At 53.3% G+C, this 17,812-nt stretch overlaps 6 protein-coding genes across 6 annotated transcripts; 4 read left to right on the forward strand and 2 right to left on the reverse strand.

The window, feature by feature from the left end:
• Window positions 1-29: 29 nt before the first annotated feature.
• BBK36DRAFT_1108393 (S-adenosyl-L-methionine-dependent methyltransferase) lies at window positions 30-1,470 on the forward strand (the record flags this gene model as incomplete). Its single annotated transcript, XM_024889359.1, has 4 exons — window positions 30-190; window positions 405-595; window positions 716-929; window positions 1,020-1,470. The coding sequence occupies 4 exons, from the start codon at window positions 30-32 to the stop codon at window positions 1,468-1,470; spliced, it is 1,017 nt and encodes a 338-aa protein (XP_024754213.1).
• A 4,512-nt stretch (window positions 1,471-5,982) lies between these two features.
• On the reverse strand, window positions 5,983-8,969 carry BBK36DRAFT_1134098 (N-terminal binuclear Zn cluster-containing protein; the record flags this gene model as incomplete). The annotated part of the gene is made up of 4 exons (XM_024892198.1): window positions 8,116-8,969; window positions 8,001-8,040; window positions 7,440-7,937; window positions 5,983-7,353 (listed from the first exon to the last, which is right to left on the reverse strand). The coding sequence occupies exons 1-4, from the start codon at window positions 8,568-8,570 to the stop codon at window positions 5,983-5,985; spliced, it is 2,364 nt and encodes a 787-aa protein (XP_024754214.1). The 5' UTR covers window positions 8,571-8,969.
• Window positions 8,970-10,207: 1,238 nt separating this feature from the next.
• Window positions 10,208-12,120, forward strand: BBK36DRAFT_1107786 (MFS general substrate transporter; the record flags this gene model as incomplete). Its single annotated transcript, XM_024889292.1, has 4 exons — window positions 10,208-10,718; window positions 10,788-10,886; window positions 10,949-11,434; window positions 11,489-12,120. 4 exons carry the CDS (start codon window positions 10,208-10,210, stop codon window positions 12,118-12,120), a joined length of 1,728 nt encoding a protein of 575 aa, XP_024754215.1.
• A 508-nt stretch (window positions 12,121-12,628) lies between these two features.
• BBK36DRAFT_1107861 (hypothetical protein) lies at window positions 12,629-13,012 on the forward strand (the record flags this gene model as incomplete). The annotated part of the gene is made up of 1 exon (XM_024889306.1): window positions 12,629-13,012. The coding sequence occupies one exon, from the start codon at window positions 12,629-12,631 to the stop codon at window positions 13,010-13,012; it is 384 nt and encodes a 127-aa protein (XP_024754216.1).
• Window positions 13,013-13,644: 632 nt separating this feature from the next.
• BBK36DRAFT_1109047 (hypothetical protein) lies at window positions 13,645-14,995 on the forward strand (the record flags this gene model as incomplete). Its single annotated transcript, XM_024889432.1, has 2 exons — window positions 13,645-13,921; window positions 13,998-14,995. 2 exons carry the CDS (start codon window positions 13,645-13,647, stop codon window positions 14,993-14,995), a joined length of 1,275 nt encoding a protein of 424 aa, XP_024754217.1.
• A 444-nt stretch (window positions 14,996-15,439) lies between these two features.
• On the reverse strand, window positions 15,440-17,327 carry BBK36DRAFT_1137545 (vacuolar protein sorting-associated protein Vps17; the record flags this gene model as incomplete). The annotated part of the gene is made up of 3 exons (XM_024893172.1): window positions 15,440-16,302; window positions 16,362-16,815; window positions 16,890-17,327. The coding sequence occupies 3 exons, from the start codon at window positions 17,325-17,327 to the stop codon at window positions 15,440-15,442; spliced, it is 1,755 nt and encodes a 584-aa protein (XP_024754218.1).
• Between the last annotated feature and the right edge of the window lie 485 nt (window positions 17,328-17,812).

Genomic DNA, 17,812 nt, shown 5'->3' on the forward strand with positions numbered 1-17,812 from the left:
TTCACCTGCTGTATCCACGCTGGGCCATCATGAGCTCCCTCAACTCTCAAGGGCCTCCCGGGTCTGGAGGCGGCGGCGATCAGCACGGTTCCAGCGAGGACTCAACGTCAGACTATGCCGAAACCGTGGATTTCTCAGAGTTCACCTCCATCGACACCGCCCAGATGGTTCATAGATACAAAAACGGGAGGTATGTCACGAATCCCTGACATTGAAAGATCCTGACAGCCTTGGGTGGCAAATCCCAAAAAAATGACGGGAGCAAGGAACAAGGAACAAGGGAGAGAAGGAAAAAGGAAGGAAAATAGAAAAAGAAAAAGAAGAAGAAAAAATGGAAGGGGACGAAGAAGGACCAGAAACAGCCGAGCCAGAGTTTATGACAGCTGACCAACTCCTGACCGCAGGCGATACCAGGGCTGGTTTGACGAACGCTATGGATTGCCAAACGACGACACGGAGCAGGCCCGCGAGCACCTCAAGCACCGGGTCTACTCCGACTACCTGCTCAACGGCGAGTACTTCAAGGCCCCGATCGGCGACAACCCCCAGAAGATTGTTGACCTGGGCACCGGCGCCGGATTCTGGCCCATTGACGGTTCGTATCCTCCCTTCCTCCCTCACCCCCTCTCCCCGTTTTCGAGAGGTCAAAGTGCAGAACTACCTTTGCAAAGCTTCGAGCTCGACTTCATCAAACTAACATTTCCCTACAACAAAGTGGCTGAGCGATTTCCGAGTGCTCGTGTCATTGGCACCGACATTTCCGCCATCCAGCCTCCTTGGTCACCGCCAAACGCCGAGTTCCGGGTGGAAGATCTCGACGACGCGGACCGGCCGTGGACGAGAATCTACAATGGCGCAGACCTCATTCACACAAGATCAGTCATACAAACAGTTCGCCACCCCGAGCTGTTTCTGCAAAGAGCCTACGAGTACGACGACGACCCTATGCGCAAAACCCCCTACTTCCCCCCCTCATGCCCCCTCGTGAACAAGACAGCATCTGACCAAATTCGTAACAGAGCCTTGAAACCCGGCGGATGGATCGAGTGCCATGATCTCTTCATACCCGTCACCTGGGAGGACGGCACCCCCGCTGTAGACCACCCGGTCCAGCGCCTATACGACCTCGTGAACGACGGCCCCTTTGCGCAAAAGTACGGCTGGCAGCTCTACTTTCCGCCGACGCTACCCCAAGTCCTACGGCAGATGGGCTTTGTCAACATCCAGGAGCAGCACACGCCGATTCCCCTGGGCCGGTGGTCACGGCGGTCGCGAGACCGAGAGATGGGCATGTTCAACCAGGACAACTTGATCGATTGGACTGCGGCGCTGCTCATCCGACACGAAGACTTAGGCATCACCGAGGAAGAGGCCAGGCAGCTGTGTCAGGAGACGCTCATGGCCATGGACAACACCAAGGTACATGCTCGCCTCGATTGGGGAATCGTCTGGGCACAGAAGCCGCTGTGATGAGAAACATGGAGGAGAAAAAAAGGAGACGAAGAAAAAAAATCACTACGACCTAATGATTACCGTCACAAACACGAGAAAATAAGGATACAGAAAAAAAAAGAGGGAAAGAGGTTGGGTTCTGTCGAACTGCTGAAGGAGGAGACAACAGCACTCCCGGCACGACACACGCATTGACATCAGCGTTGATGCGTGACTGCATTGGCGGTGTCCAGCCCGAACCACCTGCCGGCCACTTCGCAAACGTTACCTATACGAGCATCACGACGGGCCATACCCTCGGTGTTTTTGCCCTTCTCTCTCTCTCTCTCAACAATCTCTTGCGTGAGTGGGGTAGGCGTTTGCCTAATGTTCAACAAGACAAGCACCGGCTCCCAAGAGACTTATCGCCGACCCAGAAGAGAGGAGAGGAAAAAGGAGCTAAATATTACGGGACGAGCATAAGACGGTGGGGAGGCACCACATTACTAGCTATCCGACTGACCTCATGCTGGCAATTTCTCCCCCATCTCCATTTCTCGTCTGGTCTACTGCCGAGGGGCCGCATCACACGCCCTGGCAAAAACAAACTCATCACAATGACACCTCGACCACAAGAAACGAACAAAAAAAAGAAAAACAAATCATTACATTCCTGCATTGAACCGGGAACACGACTGCATCATGAGGGGGCAAAAGGGCATTTCGAGGGGACACTGATTTTACGGCGCCTGGGTTTTCGGGAGTACATGATCCATGTAACTTTTGGGAACGGAACGAAAGAAATGGCGTTTTCTTTCTTTCCTGGCTTGGCTTGGTTTCTGGGCTTGGTTCGGCATTACGGCGTTTCCTTTGCCTCATTTTTTTTTTCCGCGGTGCTTGTCCTCCCTTTTACTTGATTGTCTTGGGAGGGTGGATGGCATCTCAAAGAGGAATAAAAAACATATGCCCACTTTATTCCATGGATTTCATTTCTTATTATAAGGGAAGACAGGAGGGGCCACAGGAAATGTAGCTGTCGCCTTATTCTGGTTTCTTTTTTCTTCCTTTTTGGCGCTTTGGCTGATTGACTAATCTGGGATTCTGGGAGAGGGGGTCCTTGCGTCTGTCTTTACGGATTCCTTCTTTGTTGGACAACGGGCTTTTGTCTTTCTCTGTCCTTGTTGTGATTTACGGGTCGGGGTGTTGTCCTACTGGGAATTGTGCATCGGATACCTTACGGATAGACAGAACATTGTCGCTTGGTGCACTTGTCGCATTTGCGAGCAAAGCAGAAACGCAATATATCACTTCAAAGTCAAAGACGTCCACATCACGCCGATATCCATATTGATCTACGGTGTACTGCATGCGTCAAGGTATTTCATACTAAATACCAGAGTACCTGAGCACCTAGCTCCTTTGCCTACCAAGGGACCTGGCCTGGTCGTATTATAGCTGGGGCCCTGTACTCCGTAGATGGGATGAATGGGAGTGGATTGTGATCAGAGTAACGTGCGTGATCTCGCAGCATGACAATCCCCGGTCCTACTGTACCCCATTTTTTGGCTCATCTGCTCATCTATCTAGACCGTATTTCATTCTTTGCCCCTCCCGATGTCTCCTCTCCTCAGGTCATTTATCCTCCGCTTATTGTACCTAGTATATGGGACATGTATAAATGATGCTTTTCGTTTTTCCTCTTCCTTCATGTTTGTTGTTGTTTTGCAGAGGGGTCTATATAATTGGCTTGTCATGGCTTTGATGGCACTCTTTTACTTGAAGGGAGCAGCGGTATTTGTACCTTATGTAGGTTGGACGGGGGATCCCCAAAAATGTAAATTAACATTGCGGAACCCTTTTTTGGGATCTCGCTTTCGTTCCGGGGAGCATGGGAATGGGGGACTGAACGGATATAACACGCATCTGTCTTTTTTCTCTTTTCTTTTTTTTTTTTTTTTTTTTTTTTGGCCCTTGAAGATGCAGGATTTCCCACCCAACGCAACGAACCAACCACCCAACTTTGTTACTACTGACCCCCGTACCCTGTTGTACTTCCTAGCCCCAGTTTGAAAGGAAAAGCCTACAGGTAACTTATCACAAGTTACTCCGTACATTTATTACTGTTCATTTCCAAAATTATAAGTACTTGGAAAGGTTGGCTACCCTCTTGTTTTGAATGTCTCTAGAATAATGATGCTATTGCTGCAATGTGCTATTGGCTGCCGGTATATATATATATATATATATATATATATATATAGCAGCTTCATCTGCATTTCGTTGCTCGCTTCCCGCGTTTCTGCCTCCTGTAATACAACTTCCAGTTCTACTTTTTACAAGAAGCATTGCAGTGTCTTCCCCTTCCCGCGCAACAACGCATGTCCATATCACATTTTCTCGTAGGTATACCTACCCTCACCTTGGGTATCTTTTTACCAACGTACATGTATACTGCACTGTACCTTAGGTAGGTGCATATAGGAGTACGTACGTCCAATGTGACCGATCGGTTTGCCGGGGAGAAAAATGCACACACCCCGATATTCGTTTATTACCTCTTTCGTCCACCTCCAAGTTCGTGTATGGCTTTTCCCCCCTCCCTCGAAACTCGAACACACTCCCGTTCCCTTTTTCACCTAAAAAAGCAAAACCAGACCGAACCAACACCAACAAAACATGGCTTACTTACAAATAACCCCCCTGCCCCCCCAAATAATCCAATCTATGCAAACGCTTACAGATTTCGACTGCAGAAAATATCTTGTCTTACATGGAAAGAAAGGTCGAATGGAAGTGTATTTGGTTTCACCCAGAATCCGTAAATGAGAGTTGTGTGTGTGTTGCTTGAAATCTACTACCTCGTGAGAACGATATGAAGAAACCTTGGGATAGGTTTAACGTAGGGTCTACGTTATGAGGTATGTAGGTAAGGTAGAACCAGAACTGCCGTTGAGCAGAACTCGGACCGGCATGTGGAGGGACGGACCGGACGGTTACACTGGGAAACGTACTTGACAACCGTTCGTGGCAGGGGATTTCGCCATCTCGTCCAATGGCTACTGTAGGTACCTACCAACCTTACCAACAGAACAAGGACAAGAATGGCGATGGAGGGGGGGAGGACTTACAGTACATTCATGTAAGATACCTTGCCTTTTTCTTACCCTGCGCTCTATCATCCCACTCATCCCACCCCGGGCAGATATGGAATGATATATGTACTACCTTAGGTAAATAGGTAGGCACACATATGTACGACGCATGTTATAGATATATAAACACACAAAGGCAGTCTTCCTTTTTCTTTTTCCTTTCAACTTTTATTCTTTCTTCCTTTTCAACAAAAATGTGTTACCTTGGGGTAGCCTAACGGAGAATACACATCGGCAAATGGACATGATGTTCCCTGTCTCACCTACCTTACCCATCATCTTCACCCCCTGGCGTAATCTGGTCATAATCATACCTCAACTGCTCACCTCCCAACTCGTAACTTGCTTACCTTTGCCTACCTAGCTATATAAAGCGCAGCAACTCGCGAGTATCTACATCATGTGTAAAAAGTGTCAAAAAGCCGTACTCATAACCGAAAAAATCCAGCATGAAAAATAAAAAGAACCTGGTCTACTTTACAAAAAGTAATACAAATACAAATCCAAGTACAGGGAAGAAGGGGGGGAGAAAGGGAGGGGCATAATAAACGGGCATCGATGCGACGGCAGTAACACGATCGCAAGTCACATTGGCAAATACATACCTTAGCCTACCAGTAATCACACAAATCCCCGTTCTCCAAGTAAAAGTAACTTACCTTGCCTAGGATATCCCCATCGATCTCGTCCCAGGGCAAAACCCGGCTGCCGCGCTCTTTTTTTTTTTTTTTTTTCACACACCTTGAAAGAGACGAGGGGTTTGCGCAAGTTTGTCACAGGGCACTTCGACGGCATAAATGTGACGTTTCCCCGGGACGACAACCCCCCCAAGCCCTTCCGGAGCGAATCTACCGCTTCGTACCAAATAATTACCAATGAGAGATGAGCGTAAGATTCTTATTTCCTCCCCTCACCTATGATCAGGAAAGGGACCGAGCCCGCGAAAGCCGGGCGGAGCTTCCTAATTCCGTCACGCTGCAAACAGAGCACATGTTCATGCCGGCACTGCCAGGGAGCCTCAGACACCAAGCGGTCAGGGCAGCTCGTGGCGTTCGCGTGGCCGGCAGACAGGCGACGCCGAGATCGACGTCGACTGCTGACGACGGGGGTTCTGAAACGAGAAGCTCGGAGGATTATAGTATACGAAGTAGTGGAGGGTTCTATTAAGGGTCTGACTGCATCGAATAACAACAGCTCTGGTTGAGTGATGATGCTCTTGCTGCTTCCTTACCTTGCGTGTACATAGCTTCTAACCAGCGGATATCATAAATCGTATTCCAACGCGCAAAAGGAAAAGAACCAATAACAAAAGGCAAAGAGAAAGTGAAAAGAAGAGACTTGCCCCGGACTTGATGCCCCCTATCCCGCTCTCCCGCCAGGCTAATGCTGCACTCCCGCTCTAGTTCCCAAACATTCCTCCAGGTCCTGCAGGTCCCCCGGGCCCGCCGAACCCGCCCATGCCGTTCCCGAAGCCACCGTGGTTAGGGGCGTTGAAGCCTTGAAACGTGTCGGGGTCCTGATAGCCCGCGATGAGGAACGACCAGTCCATGTCTCCGTCGTCCCCAGACGCGGTGCTTGGCGGCGCCATGGCCGGCTGGGTGGCTCCAAACCCGCCGCTCTGGTCCACCGGTGGAGTCATCATGGCGCCGTGGTCCAGCGGCGACGTCGACGACGGCTCGCGGGAGCGTGCTCGGGGAAAGGCCACCGGCGGCTGATGCTGGCCAACGTCCGAGCCGTTTCCCGAGCGCGCCCTTCGCCTCGCCTCGACGTGCTCCTGGAGGACGGCCATGAAGCGCGGTGTGGCCATGTTCTTCCCTGCCGCTCGCTGGGCGTCGTGGTGCGCCGCCCAGGCTTTAACGAACAGGCCGCTAAAGGCCCCATGCATCGGGCTGTGAAGGTTCGACAGCAAGCCCCTGAGTTCGTAGTTCGCTTCGATGGCCGTCCACGCTCGCTCTACCAGCGGTCCGGCAACGCGCTTGCGCAGCTCCTGGACCAGGAACATGTACGCCGGAAAGGGGAAGTAATGCATTGCGTACCACCTGTACGGCCGAAGGCTCTCCGCCGACATGACTACGTTGTCGTGCTCCACCCAGCTGATGGCTTGTATCGTGAGGGCGTCTCGTTCCACGTCGTCCAGCGGCATCGTCTCGCCGTTGTGCTTGCGCACGAGATAGTTGATGATGCGCATCTTGCAGAGTGCCGCTCGCGTCATCGTCATGGTGAAGAAGTGAAGGGGGATCTTGGCGTCGCACTGGGCCAAGTACGTGCCCTCCATGTGAGCACAGAAACCCTCAAGAGTGTATGGGGGCGTATCTTGGCCAGCAAGCCGAATCGTCACAGGCGGCGATTTTCCAGACTGCGGAGAGGTGCCATTCTTGTCCGGGTGCAGCTTGAAGCTGTCGCGGTTGCTGTTGCTCGCCACCGCCATGGAGAGCTCGACGCGTGTCAGGGCAAACAGCATTTCCGTGGGCCCAGTATGTGGCGTCGGAGGTTCTTTGCCGTCGACGTGGAGGTCAGAATCGTTGACGTTTAATGGCTTCTTGCAGTCACAGCCCGACGTGAGCGCCGTGACCGTCGACCCCGTCATCTCTCCCACGCGTCGGTCATAGGAAACAAGCGTCCACCACAGTCGCCGCCTCTGCTCGACCTCAAATGGAGAGAGACCATATCCGCCTGGGTCTCGATGCAGGCCCATGCGCTGGGCAATGCGGACCGCGATGCCCATCATGCAGAATACCTGCCTCGGGTCTATAAACCACCGAACCGTCATCTGAAGTATGTGTTAACCATATCAACTCAGGTTGACCCTTCAAGACAAACGAGGATTATTTCTTGTGAAGTAAGGGACAGACTTACCAGATATAAAAGATACGCCTGCAGAGTCAAGGGATCGGGAATCCGCATGAAACTAGCATTGACCAAGGCTTGCTGAAGTGCTGGGAAATACCGGCCCAGCAGTTCCTGTTTCGTCTCCCCAAATATCCTCTGAGCTTCAGCATCCTCGATGGAGTGAATGGAGATTACGTATATGCCGAACATGAGGGCTTCGATGTTTTTCGGGGCCGCATGAAGTCGGGATGTCGCTTCGATAATCTTGCTCTGAATGCTGGGTACATGAGTGATTTTCAGTAGAGGATTGATGTTGTCAATGTATATCTGCCACAACTGCAGCACCTGGACGGCAGTAGGGTGGCTGTGCGTGACGGGAGCAAAGGAGCCTCCAATGATGAATGGGAACCCGTCTTGGTTCTCAAACATCTTGTCGAAAGCAGAATGGATAAACGACTTTTTGTTATTAAAGACCTCATCCTCATCTTCGGACGAATCCTTGAGCAGTTGCTCGCTGGCTCTGAACTATCTCTGTAGTTAGAATGAAGGTACAGAAGACGGGGAGATATCTACTAAAGGGGCCCTTACCTCTTTATGAAGAGAAAACCAAGCCCCGGGCTCATGAGATCTAACACGCACGTTGTGTTAGTAGATGGTCACATCTCACTTTCTTCCGTGTAGTTCCTATAGATGACAAACTTACTCGCCCGCAGCATTGGGGGGGCCTGCTTCTGGAGAAGTCTTCAAACCCTCAAAATCGGTCTCTAGCTCGTCAACATCGTCACCGTTGCCGTCGCCCCTGTATTCGGGATCCATGGCATCAAACTTGACGCCATTCTGTGCCAAGAGGCTCTCGTATTTGCGTAGCCGCTCAATCAGATCCTTTTCCTGCAGCTTCTTGCGCCGTCTTCTCGGGGGCTGTGGAGGAATCACTCGGCACTCTGCGCCGGCCTTGACGCAGTTCGCACATGGCTTGTTCCGGTCGCAACGGACCTTGCGCTGTTGACACAGGACGCAGCTAGTGCCTCTGGTCAGTTTGACCGACGACGGATCAATCGCTTGCTGAGGCGACTGGTGCAGAGGCCGGCCTTGAGAGGCGGGTGGCGGCGGCGGGGCTTGGCCGGGGCCTGTAAGGCTGGTAAAGGCTTCAGCAGACATGAGCCAAGGACGAAGGACGACGGCTGCTAAAAAAAATAAATTGTCCGATCTGGAGGTCTCAGGGCCGATCCAGCGGCATTCCAGAGGCCCTTCAGCCAATATTCTGCGGCTAGTCGACGAGAGCTGCAAGTTCCCGCGTGATGCTGGCACGGACTGATTGGCGGATGCTGACAGGCGTCCTCCAACCCTGCATGCAGCTGAGCAGATTGATGGGCTGCTCTGGAGCGCCCTTTTCACCGCGATTGCAGCGCCTGTAGGGCTGAGGCTCGGCGGGCGCCGTCGGCTGCGAAGTCGTCGTTTCGGACCCGGGCCAAGAACCTGAGCTTGTGGTGGAAGCGGTTTGTTCTGCGCCGGTCTGGAAGAGAAAGACGAGGGAGAGAGGAGGAGAGAAAGCGGGGGCTTATGTGCCGTGACAGCGGCCACGCCCAATGGGAGACGCGGTTGGCAAGGCGGTGGAGACCGGGTAGTAGCCGCTTTTTACCTTGTTTGGACGATGATGGACGGAGCATCGCTGGGTTCGGTGCGTTGGGAGAGAAGAAGAAAAGAAGCAGGGCGGGATCGTGATGAGGCATCGCGATTTTTGTCATCGGTCATCTTTGGAGGATTTCGCGATACTACCCAAAGTACGTACCTGAGGCATCGAATCTTGTGGGCTGGATTATCTCATCGGTTCCTATCGATATGTAGAACAGGAAGGAGCAGTGCTGGGCTCTTCTTGAAGGAAGACGAACATCGTGATGCAGCTTCAGCCTTTTCAATCTTTCCCACCTCACACAAACGACCAAGATAATAGAGTCTTTGTATGGCTCCAATCTCCGTCACAATTCCCCTCCCGTCGACGAAATATGGCTGCATAGAAGCGTATCCCTCACAGTACGATGATGCTCACCAGACCGGGTACGTCCACATGCTAACTCCAGTGTTACTGCCTCTTGTCATCCCCAACGCTTCATAGAAGGATCAAATGGCATTTCATAGAGCGAACCTCGATACCTGTATATGCTTGTTACAAACAACTAACCCTCAAGCGCCGCTCAGCATTACGCGTATTCAATATAAATTCTGTTACCGCCAACGCTTTCTCTCCCTCTGTGCAAGACCATCACCGCTTGATTTATACGTGTCCAATGCACGTCTTCCATCCACGAATTGAAGATACCCGAGAACGGTTTCAATGCAAATCGATGCTATTCAGCTCGGGCATCGATTCGGGACCGAGAGCAGACGCCACAGGCCCAACATGTACTAGCGCCCAGTTACGTGCCCGATGTCTCTGGCCGTCGCGTGTAAGTCAGGGAGGCTCTCCGAGTCACGGTCCCGAAGAACAGCCAGGCGGGAGATATGTGAAGTGTGTTACCATTCATTTCGCTGTCTTGTCCGACGATGCCCGATACGATGGCCCTGTTGGACGTGATGCCGGACACGCGTGGCCGAAGTCGTGCAAGAATGCAAACAGCATTCCCCTATAAACTAGCCGTCCAGATGGATCTACCTGGTTAGACAAGCATAAAGGCTCCTCCAACGAGCAACAACTTGTCCTCTTCAACAAAGAACAAAAAATCTTGACTCCCGGAACTCCAACTGCGTCGACTGGTGCACCATCGGAATCCTTCATAATGGCTGTTCCCGAGGAGAAGATGGGGGCGGAAGAGGCAGCGACGCCCATCCAGCTACCGAGAAACTCTGCGTCTTCAAGAGATGACACGAACACACCGACCACCGCTACTCTCAGCGACGAAAAGCCTGGTCCGATACAGCAGCAAACGATTACACAGCCAGTCAACAACGACGATGAGGCAGCCCGACTCCCGGGCCCAGCCCCTGACAGCGCCGAAGACAACTACAACCCCAAGTCTCTCAAGTTCTGGCTCATCATCGTCAGTGCATTTGTGTCCATGTTCCTCGTTGCCTTGGACCGGACCATCATTTCCACTGCCATTCCCACAATCACGGACGACTTCCACTCGCTGTCGGACATTGGCTGGTATGGATCATCATATATGCTTACAACGGCAGCCTTTCAACTGGTTTGGGGGCGTATCTACCGCTTCTACGATCTGCGCTGGACGTTTTTGACGTGTATCGTCATCTTTGAGGTTGGCTCTGCCATCTGTGGTTCCGCACCGAGCTCGAAGGTGTTTATAGTCGGTAGGTTCAGATCACAACGTGCTTACAAGAAACAACATCACAAAGTATAAGTTGTCTAACAGAACACAGGACGGGCAATCGCAGGAGTTGGATCTGCTGGCATCACGACCGGATCTCTACTTACGACCATCGATTTGATCCCGCTGGCGAAGCGTCCCATGTTTCAAGGTACTGCGAGACTCCCAGGGCTTGGATATACGAACATTGCACTAACACCCAATTCCAATTAGCCTCGTTCGGCCTCATATTTGGCGTTGCAAGCATCACCGGCCCTCTCATGGGCGGTGCTTTTACAGAAAACGTCTCATGGAGATGGTGCTTCTATATCAATCTGCCAGTCGGAGCCGTCGCCTTCGCCTTCCTCTTCTTCTTTCTGAGGGTCCCTCCGAAGCCCAAAGCCCCTGCATCCGTCAAGGAACAGATCCTCCGCCTCGACCCTATCGGCACTTTGTTCTTCATCCCCTCCACTGTCTGCCTCTTGCTCGCTCTGCAGTGGGGAGGGTCAGAATACGATTGGAAAAACTGGAGAATCATCCTTCTCTTCATCATGTTCGGAGTGTGTGCCTTGGCATTTGCCTTTGTCCAAGTCAAAATGCCCGAGACCGCGTCTCTGCCTCCTAGAGTGATTGGCCAGAGGACCCTGCTATGTGCGGCGCTTTTCATGCTGTTTGTTGCAGGCGCCATGATGCTCTTGGTTTACTTTATTCCCTTGTGGTGTAAGTGCAACTCCCCTTGTGTCCACGAGCTTTGGTACTGACGCGGCTGCCTAGTTCAAACCACACATGGCATCAGCCCTGTGCGATCCGGCATCTACACACTTCCCTTGGTGTTGAGCCTTGTCATCGCTGTAACCACGTCTGGAATCTTGACTCAGCGTATTGGATACTATAAGCCGGCTCTAGTGTTAGCTCCCTGCATCATGGCGGTGGGCGAGGGCCTCTTATATACCTTTAAGCCAACCACTGGATCCCCTCACTGGATTGGCTACCAATTTCTCGCGGGATTCGGACTGGGCTTTGGATTCCAGACGGCCAATCTTGCTGTTCAAGCCACGCTTCCGAAAAAGGATATACCCACGGGTGTCTCGATTCTGTTCTTTGCTCAGCAGCTGGGAGGTGCCGTCTTCCTGTCCGTCGGCCAGACGGTTTTGAACACTTTGCTCGTGTCCCGTCTGAAAAACGTGCCAGGACTGGATCCCGAGACGATTGTTAAGACCGGTGCGACTGAGCTGAGCAAAATCGTGCTTCCGCAGTATGTTTCTGCTGTGGTTAATGCGTATAACTATGCCTGCACTCACATATTCCTGGCTGCGTTGGCATTGACTTGTGCTCAGCTGGTAGCTGCCCTGGGCATTGAATGGGGAAGCGTCAAGAAACCGAAGAATCAGCAAGTAAAGGCATAAGAAGCAAACGCGCTCAGCATTAACTTGAACATTGGCGTTACGGCGATATAGAACGTGGATTAGAGTATACTAAACTAGCCACTTATAATCTAGATACCTAGCTCTCTTTTCTTTTAATACACATTCCCTCGAAACGATTACCTTTCTAAACATTAAGTCGAAGAGATTGGCTGCGTTGCTGTGAGAATGCTTTTTGCTGAATGAGTGTCGTTTGCGGCACTGTTCAAGCTCACGGGAGTTGACTGATATCGCGTTCGGATTCACCATGTTGACCTCTGTTTGCCCTTGTTCACATGCCGTCCGTGGGCTCGTTCACAAGATGCTGTCCAGGACATTCTCGTCCCCTTATACTACCTATAACAGCTCTCGCTCACGACGTCCCATATCCTATTCCCCATTCTTCTCACATCATATCAAACCAACCTCCTCCACTCCACATCAATCACATCACCAAAACAACCCAAACCTCACCATACTCTCCAAGCTCTCATCACGACAAAAGAAAAACATGTGCGAAGTCACCAGAACAAAGTACGCCTGCCGCCACAACATCATCGAATACAAAACCCGCTGCGCAAACCAAGGCAACAGATGCGAAAAGAAGATTGAGAACCGCACCTCCGAAGACAGCTGCCCCAAGTGCAACCCCGACTCTCGCCACAAGAAGATTGCCGACTTGTATGCCACGTATGGCAATGAATTGGCGAGGCTGGCGGAGCTTGCCAGGGTGGAGGACTGCCAGACGATGGTGATGCAGCTGGAGCGGATGCAAAGGGGGCTTGCGGAGGAGAGGATTAGGGCGCTGGTGGAGTTGCAGGAGAAGATTGAGGGGGAGGCGGCGGTGAGGAGGAGGGCTGAGGAGGAGGAGGCGGCTAAGGGGTCTGGTTGGTAAGATATATGTGAGGGTGTTTCGGTGAGTGTCTTGGAGAGCATGTGATGGCTAGGACTCACCTTGTACAGCACACATGTCATGCCTGCATATTACTTCCAGGAAACAGTCAAGAAAGATAAGCCGAGTGATATTCGCTTGATTACAGTCATCCATACAACCCCCGTATTCCGTATAAGAGAAGGTTTGGAGTACTGGACAAGGTATCAGACTTCGTGTAAGTCAGGATGGCTGCAAGACAAGCCAGGCTTTGCGGTTAATCTTTCGTAAACTCCACAATGGAAATAAAAATACTTGAATGACAGTAGCACGAAAAAAGGTGACACTCATTCAATATTCAGATATCCATCAATAAATCCACCCTTGATCAATCCCTGCTCTTGATCCTCAGCTTGTAAAGGGTCGAGGAGCAGAAGACGGCTTAGTCAGCACGGCAGCCGGATCTCAACCCCACACGCGGGGCAGCTGCTCGACCTGCAACCTCCGCCATCGTCAACTGTTTACTTGACCACCTCCAACTCCAAACGTCAACGCATCTCTGCTCAGCTTTAGCCTCACCAAACTCCGATTGTCATCAACTAAAAACACGATTCAAGCATCGAAGAGCACCGCGCCAGCTAAACACCTCCCCCGCCATGGACGCTCCCAGCGCCAACCCTCTTCTGTCCACCCAGAAGAGCTCCCAGCTCCAGGCCGTCCTGCACCCGCTGGTGCTCCTCACAATCTCCGACTACATCACACGCCACACCCTGCGCGAGCAAAAGGGCCCCATAATCGGCGCTCTCCTGGGCCAGCAGAATGGCCGCGAAATCACCATTGAGCACGCCTTTGAGTGCCACGTCCAGGAAGCGCCCCACGTAGAGGGAGGCTACCTGATCAACGCAGCCAAGTTCAGCGCAAGGCTCGAGCAGAGTACGGCGAGAGATAACCCCCCGGCCACGTAAACCACAGGGTTTTTTGCTAACTCGTCGCTCTTCTTCTTCACTAGTGTGCCTTGTGCATAAGGACCGAAAACTGGACTTTGTCGGCTGGTACACCCTGCTGTCGACGTCAGGCCCTTCGCCCACCATCCTGCCGATCCACAACCAGATCCTCGAGAACTGGAACGAGTCGGCCGTCTTGCTTGGCTTCCACCCCCAGGAGGTCCTGCAGCACTCGGTAGGCGGCAAGCTGCCGCTGACGATATACGAGAGCAACTACGAGGTCGACGACACCCGGGGTGAAAACGACGGGGAGGACAAGAAGATGGACGACGGCGAGTCCACGCTCAAGCTCAAGTTCCGCGAGGTGCCGTACTCTGTCGAGACGGACGAGACCGAGATGATCAGCATGAACTACGTGGCCAGCGGCGGAGGAAACGCGACTGCCAGCGCTCCCGCTCAGACGGCCAAGGAGGAACGAACGGCTCGTTCCATAGAATCGAACGGAAAGGGAAAGCGGAGGCTGGTGGAGAGCGAGATTGAGGACAAGAAGGACGCGGCGGCGGTGGATGAGGCCTCTGCTCTTACGCGGGAGGAGGAGGAGATGCTGGCGTCGCTGACGGCCAAGGCAAACGCCATTAAGATGCTTCACTCGCGGATCCAGCTCATCACCACCTACCTGCAGCGTTTGCCGCCCTCGTTCATCAATGGAGATGCTCAGGACGGAGATGCTCCCCAGGATGAAGAGAGCATGGACACGGATACCAACAATACCACCCCATCGCTGAATATCCTCCGACAGATCCAGGCCCTGGTCAGCCGCCTCGACCTCGTCATCCCTTCAGACAGGGAGGCCTTTGAGAAGGAAGTCCAGAGCGAGACCAACAACGTCCATCTCCTGGGTCTCTTGAACTCCATCATGCAAGGCATCGTCCAGGCGAAGGACGTCGGCAGGAAGTTTCACGCGATTGAAGCGAGCAAGATTGCGGCCAGGCGCGGGACGATGGATTATTCTACTGGATCGTCGTCTTTTAATATTCCTGGTACCGGGGATTTACACGTTTGATGCAGGGGCTTTGAAAGTGGTTTTGTGAGGGCTTTCCGGGGTTCCCTATTTTTCCTTTTTCCTTTGGCTTTGCAAGAGGCATGTTTAGGCGTTTTCGGTTCATGTGCTTTCTCACTGTGTTTTGTCCTTCTACGGAAGGCATAGGTTCATAGAATGGGTAACGAATTTAACGAGGGCTGGTCTTGACCCTGAGTTCATGACGGAATGAACGGAAACATGCAGTATCACGACCCAGATATCATTAGAATTGTATTGTCACATGTTGTATGTCTCTAAAAGTCGAATCCGGTTCTTGTATTGACATGAACATATATCTTGTGACGGCAAACTACCGTATTTTCACAACAAAAAGCCGCACTCACCAGGCACGATTGTAGAATAGGTAGTAAAAAAAAAGGAAGAAGGGACACACTCTTGTTACATCAACGAATTAATCATGCCCGCTCAAAAAGTGCTCGTGGCCAACCGACTCGCCGCATTCCTAGCATCGATCCTATCCTCGTCATCCTCCTCCAGGCCAACCAAGTTGCCCAGTCCGCCACCGAGCTTGCCCGCACCGGGCTCCTTGCTGTTCTCGCCTTCGCCTTCCTCGGGCAGCTTGCCCACGACGGAGGTGGTGCGGCTGGTGGCGTCCGAGCGACGGGGGACGCCGCTCCAGGCATCCCCCTTAGGGCCCTGGCTGGCGGCGAGGCTCGTCCGGCGGATGGTGGGGTGGGCTTCGCGGCCCAGGCGGCTGAGACCGCCGGAGGCGTCGATGGAGCGGATGTCCGCCCGGACGCTCTCGAGGAGGGCGAGCGAGCGGCGCTCGGCTTCGATCTCGCGGAGGACGAGTTCCCTGATTTCGAGGCGCAGGTCGTTGGCCGTCCGCTCAAACCACCTGCGGCGCTCCTGGACGAGGTTCTGCGTCACCCTGCTCGTCTTGTGGAACAGCTGGGTCTCGTTCGTGCGCGCCTCGTCCAGGGCGGCAATAGCCTCATCGACCTTTTCCCGTCTCACGCTGGAACTGGCCTTGAGGCGGTCGGCGGCGTTGAGCTTGCTCCGCGTGACCTCCTGGGCCTGCAAGTACTCGCGGATGAGGATCTGGCGGTTGGTAAGGGTCTCCTTGACGATGAAGGCGTCCTGCGAGTGGTATTGGAACGGGTCCCCGATGGTGGTCGCCTCGGCCGTGGCCTGGGCGGCGTGGTAATCGCCGACGGTCTGGATGACTCTGCCGAGCTTTTTGTAGGCGTTTGCCAGGCCTGGGTGCGGCTCCTGGACGTGCATGGCACCGAGCTTGACACCGTAATCAGACTCGGCGAGACCAAGACCTGCAGTTTCATTCCTTAGTAAAGTATCTCAAGAAGCCATTTGTAAGCATGAGTCTTACCTCTTCGAGCCTTGACGAGCTTGTCAACCTTGTGGCCAGCATCCATCGTACCCAGGTAGAACAGCTTAACGATGGGACGAGCCTCTGCAAGCTCAGGGGTATCATCAGGAGGCGGGGCAAACTGCTTCAGAATCTTCCTGCGGACGCCGGTTGCGGGCTGCTTCCTCTTCACCAGCGGGCTGTAGCCGAAGTCGCTTTCCACAAACAGCACCATCTCGTCGTCTCTCATCAAGACCTCGTTCCCGCACACGTAGTTGAACCATCGCTGCATTAGAGCCTTGACTCGGTTCTCGTCCTCCTCGGTACCGGCGCCAGCAGACGTGATCGGAGGCGGAACGGCAGGTACTAGCGCTTCGGGGTTTGCCGATATCAAGTGCTCTCCCAGCTTGACAAACTCGGAATGCAGACGTCGGACATCTCGATACTGGGTGGTGCGGAAACGGGGCAGGTTCGTCTATGAGGGGCTGGTTAGCCTCCAGCTCCAACCTAGTTCTCCAGCGAGACAGAAACGCCATAGAACAAACTTACGTGGACATCAAACCGCAGGATGGGATCCTTCTTCCCCGTCCGCTCCAGCCCTGTAATCTTGGCCTGCAGCCTGAATTGGGGCTGCGGCGGCTTCCGAGGCTGCTGTTGCGGCTCTTCTGACGGGGCTTGCGTCGAAGCCGTCGACTGAGGGGCCTCGGATTCGGCAGACTGAGACACGGTCCCAGCCTCTGAAGATGCCGTCACGCTCGCATCTCCGAAATCGCCCTCTGCTCCGGCTGTGGGAGTTATTGAGCCCGACTGCGGAAAGACATCGTCGCCGTTGGACGGCTGCGGGGTGTACGGGAAGGCGGGAACAGGGGCATCGCCCGTGAGGCTCGCAAAGCTGGTGCGGTCGTGCTGCGGCGACGAGCCGGGCGTATTGCCCCAGGGAGACGCCGCAGGGTCCTCGGTCTCGTGTATGGAGGCGCTGTAGTCCATGGCGGTGGTGGTTCTGTAGAAGCCACGCCTCGATGTAGCGGCAATATGCGGGTTGTGGCACTCGCGATGTCCGAGTGACAGCGGGGCTGGTGTTGTTTCTGCGAGAAGGAAGTTGGTTGAAGTGCGGCGAATCGATCTGGAGCAGCTTTTCTCTACAATCGAGCGTTTGTCATGCCGCAGGAGGCGCAGGTTGGGATCACGGCGATTGGCTGGTTGCGCGAGGCTCTGGTTCCGCCTTGGTGAAGCTGCGGATTCAGTTCGGCTACGTAAGTTGATGCTGCGACGACATTCAAAGTGGGTTGAGAGTGAAGGCAGCGAGTCCGGGGAGAGGGCGCTGATTGGCCGGATAGACGCGGGCTATCGCGCTTCGCCAGACGCCGCGAAGCTCTTATCGGGTGGCTGGAAGAGGCTTAGCGCGGGCCTGTGGGGAACGAAAATTCGTTATCGAAGCTCAGCAGTGATGCATCTTAAAAGAAAGTATTCGC

Source organism: Trichoderma citrinoviride (assembly GCF_003025115.1).
Source record: "Trichoderma citrinoviride strain TUCIM 6016 unplaced genomic scaffold BBK36scaffold_1, whole genome shotgun sequence".
NCBI classification, from domain to species: domain Eukaryota; kingdom Fungi; phylum Ascomycota; class Sordariomycetes; order Hypocreales; family Hypocreaceae; genus Trichoderma; species Trichoderma citrinoviride.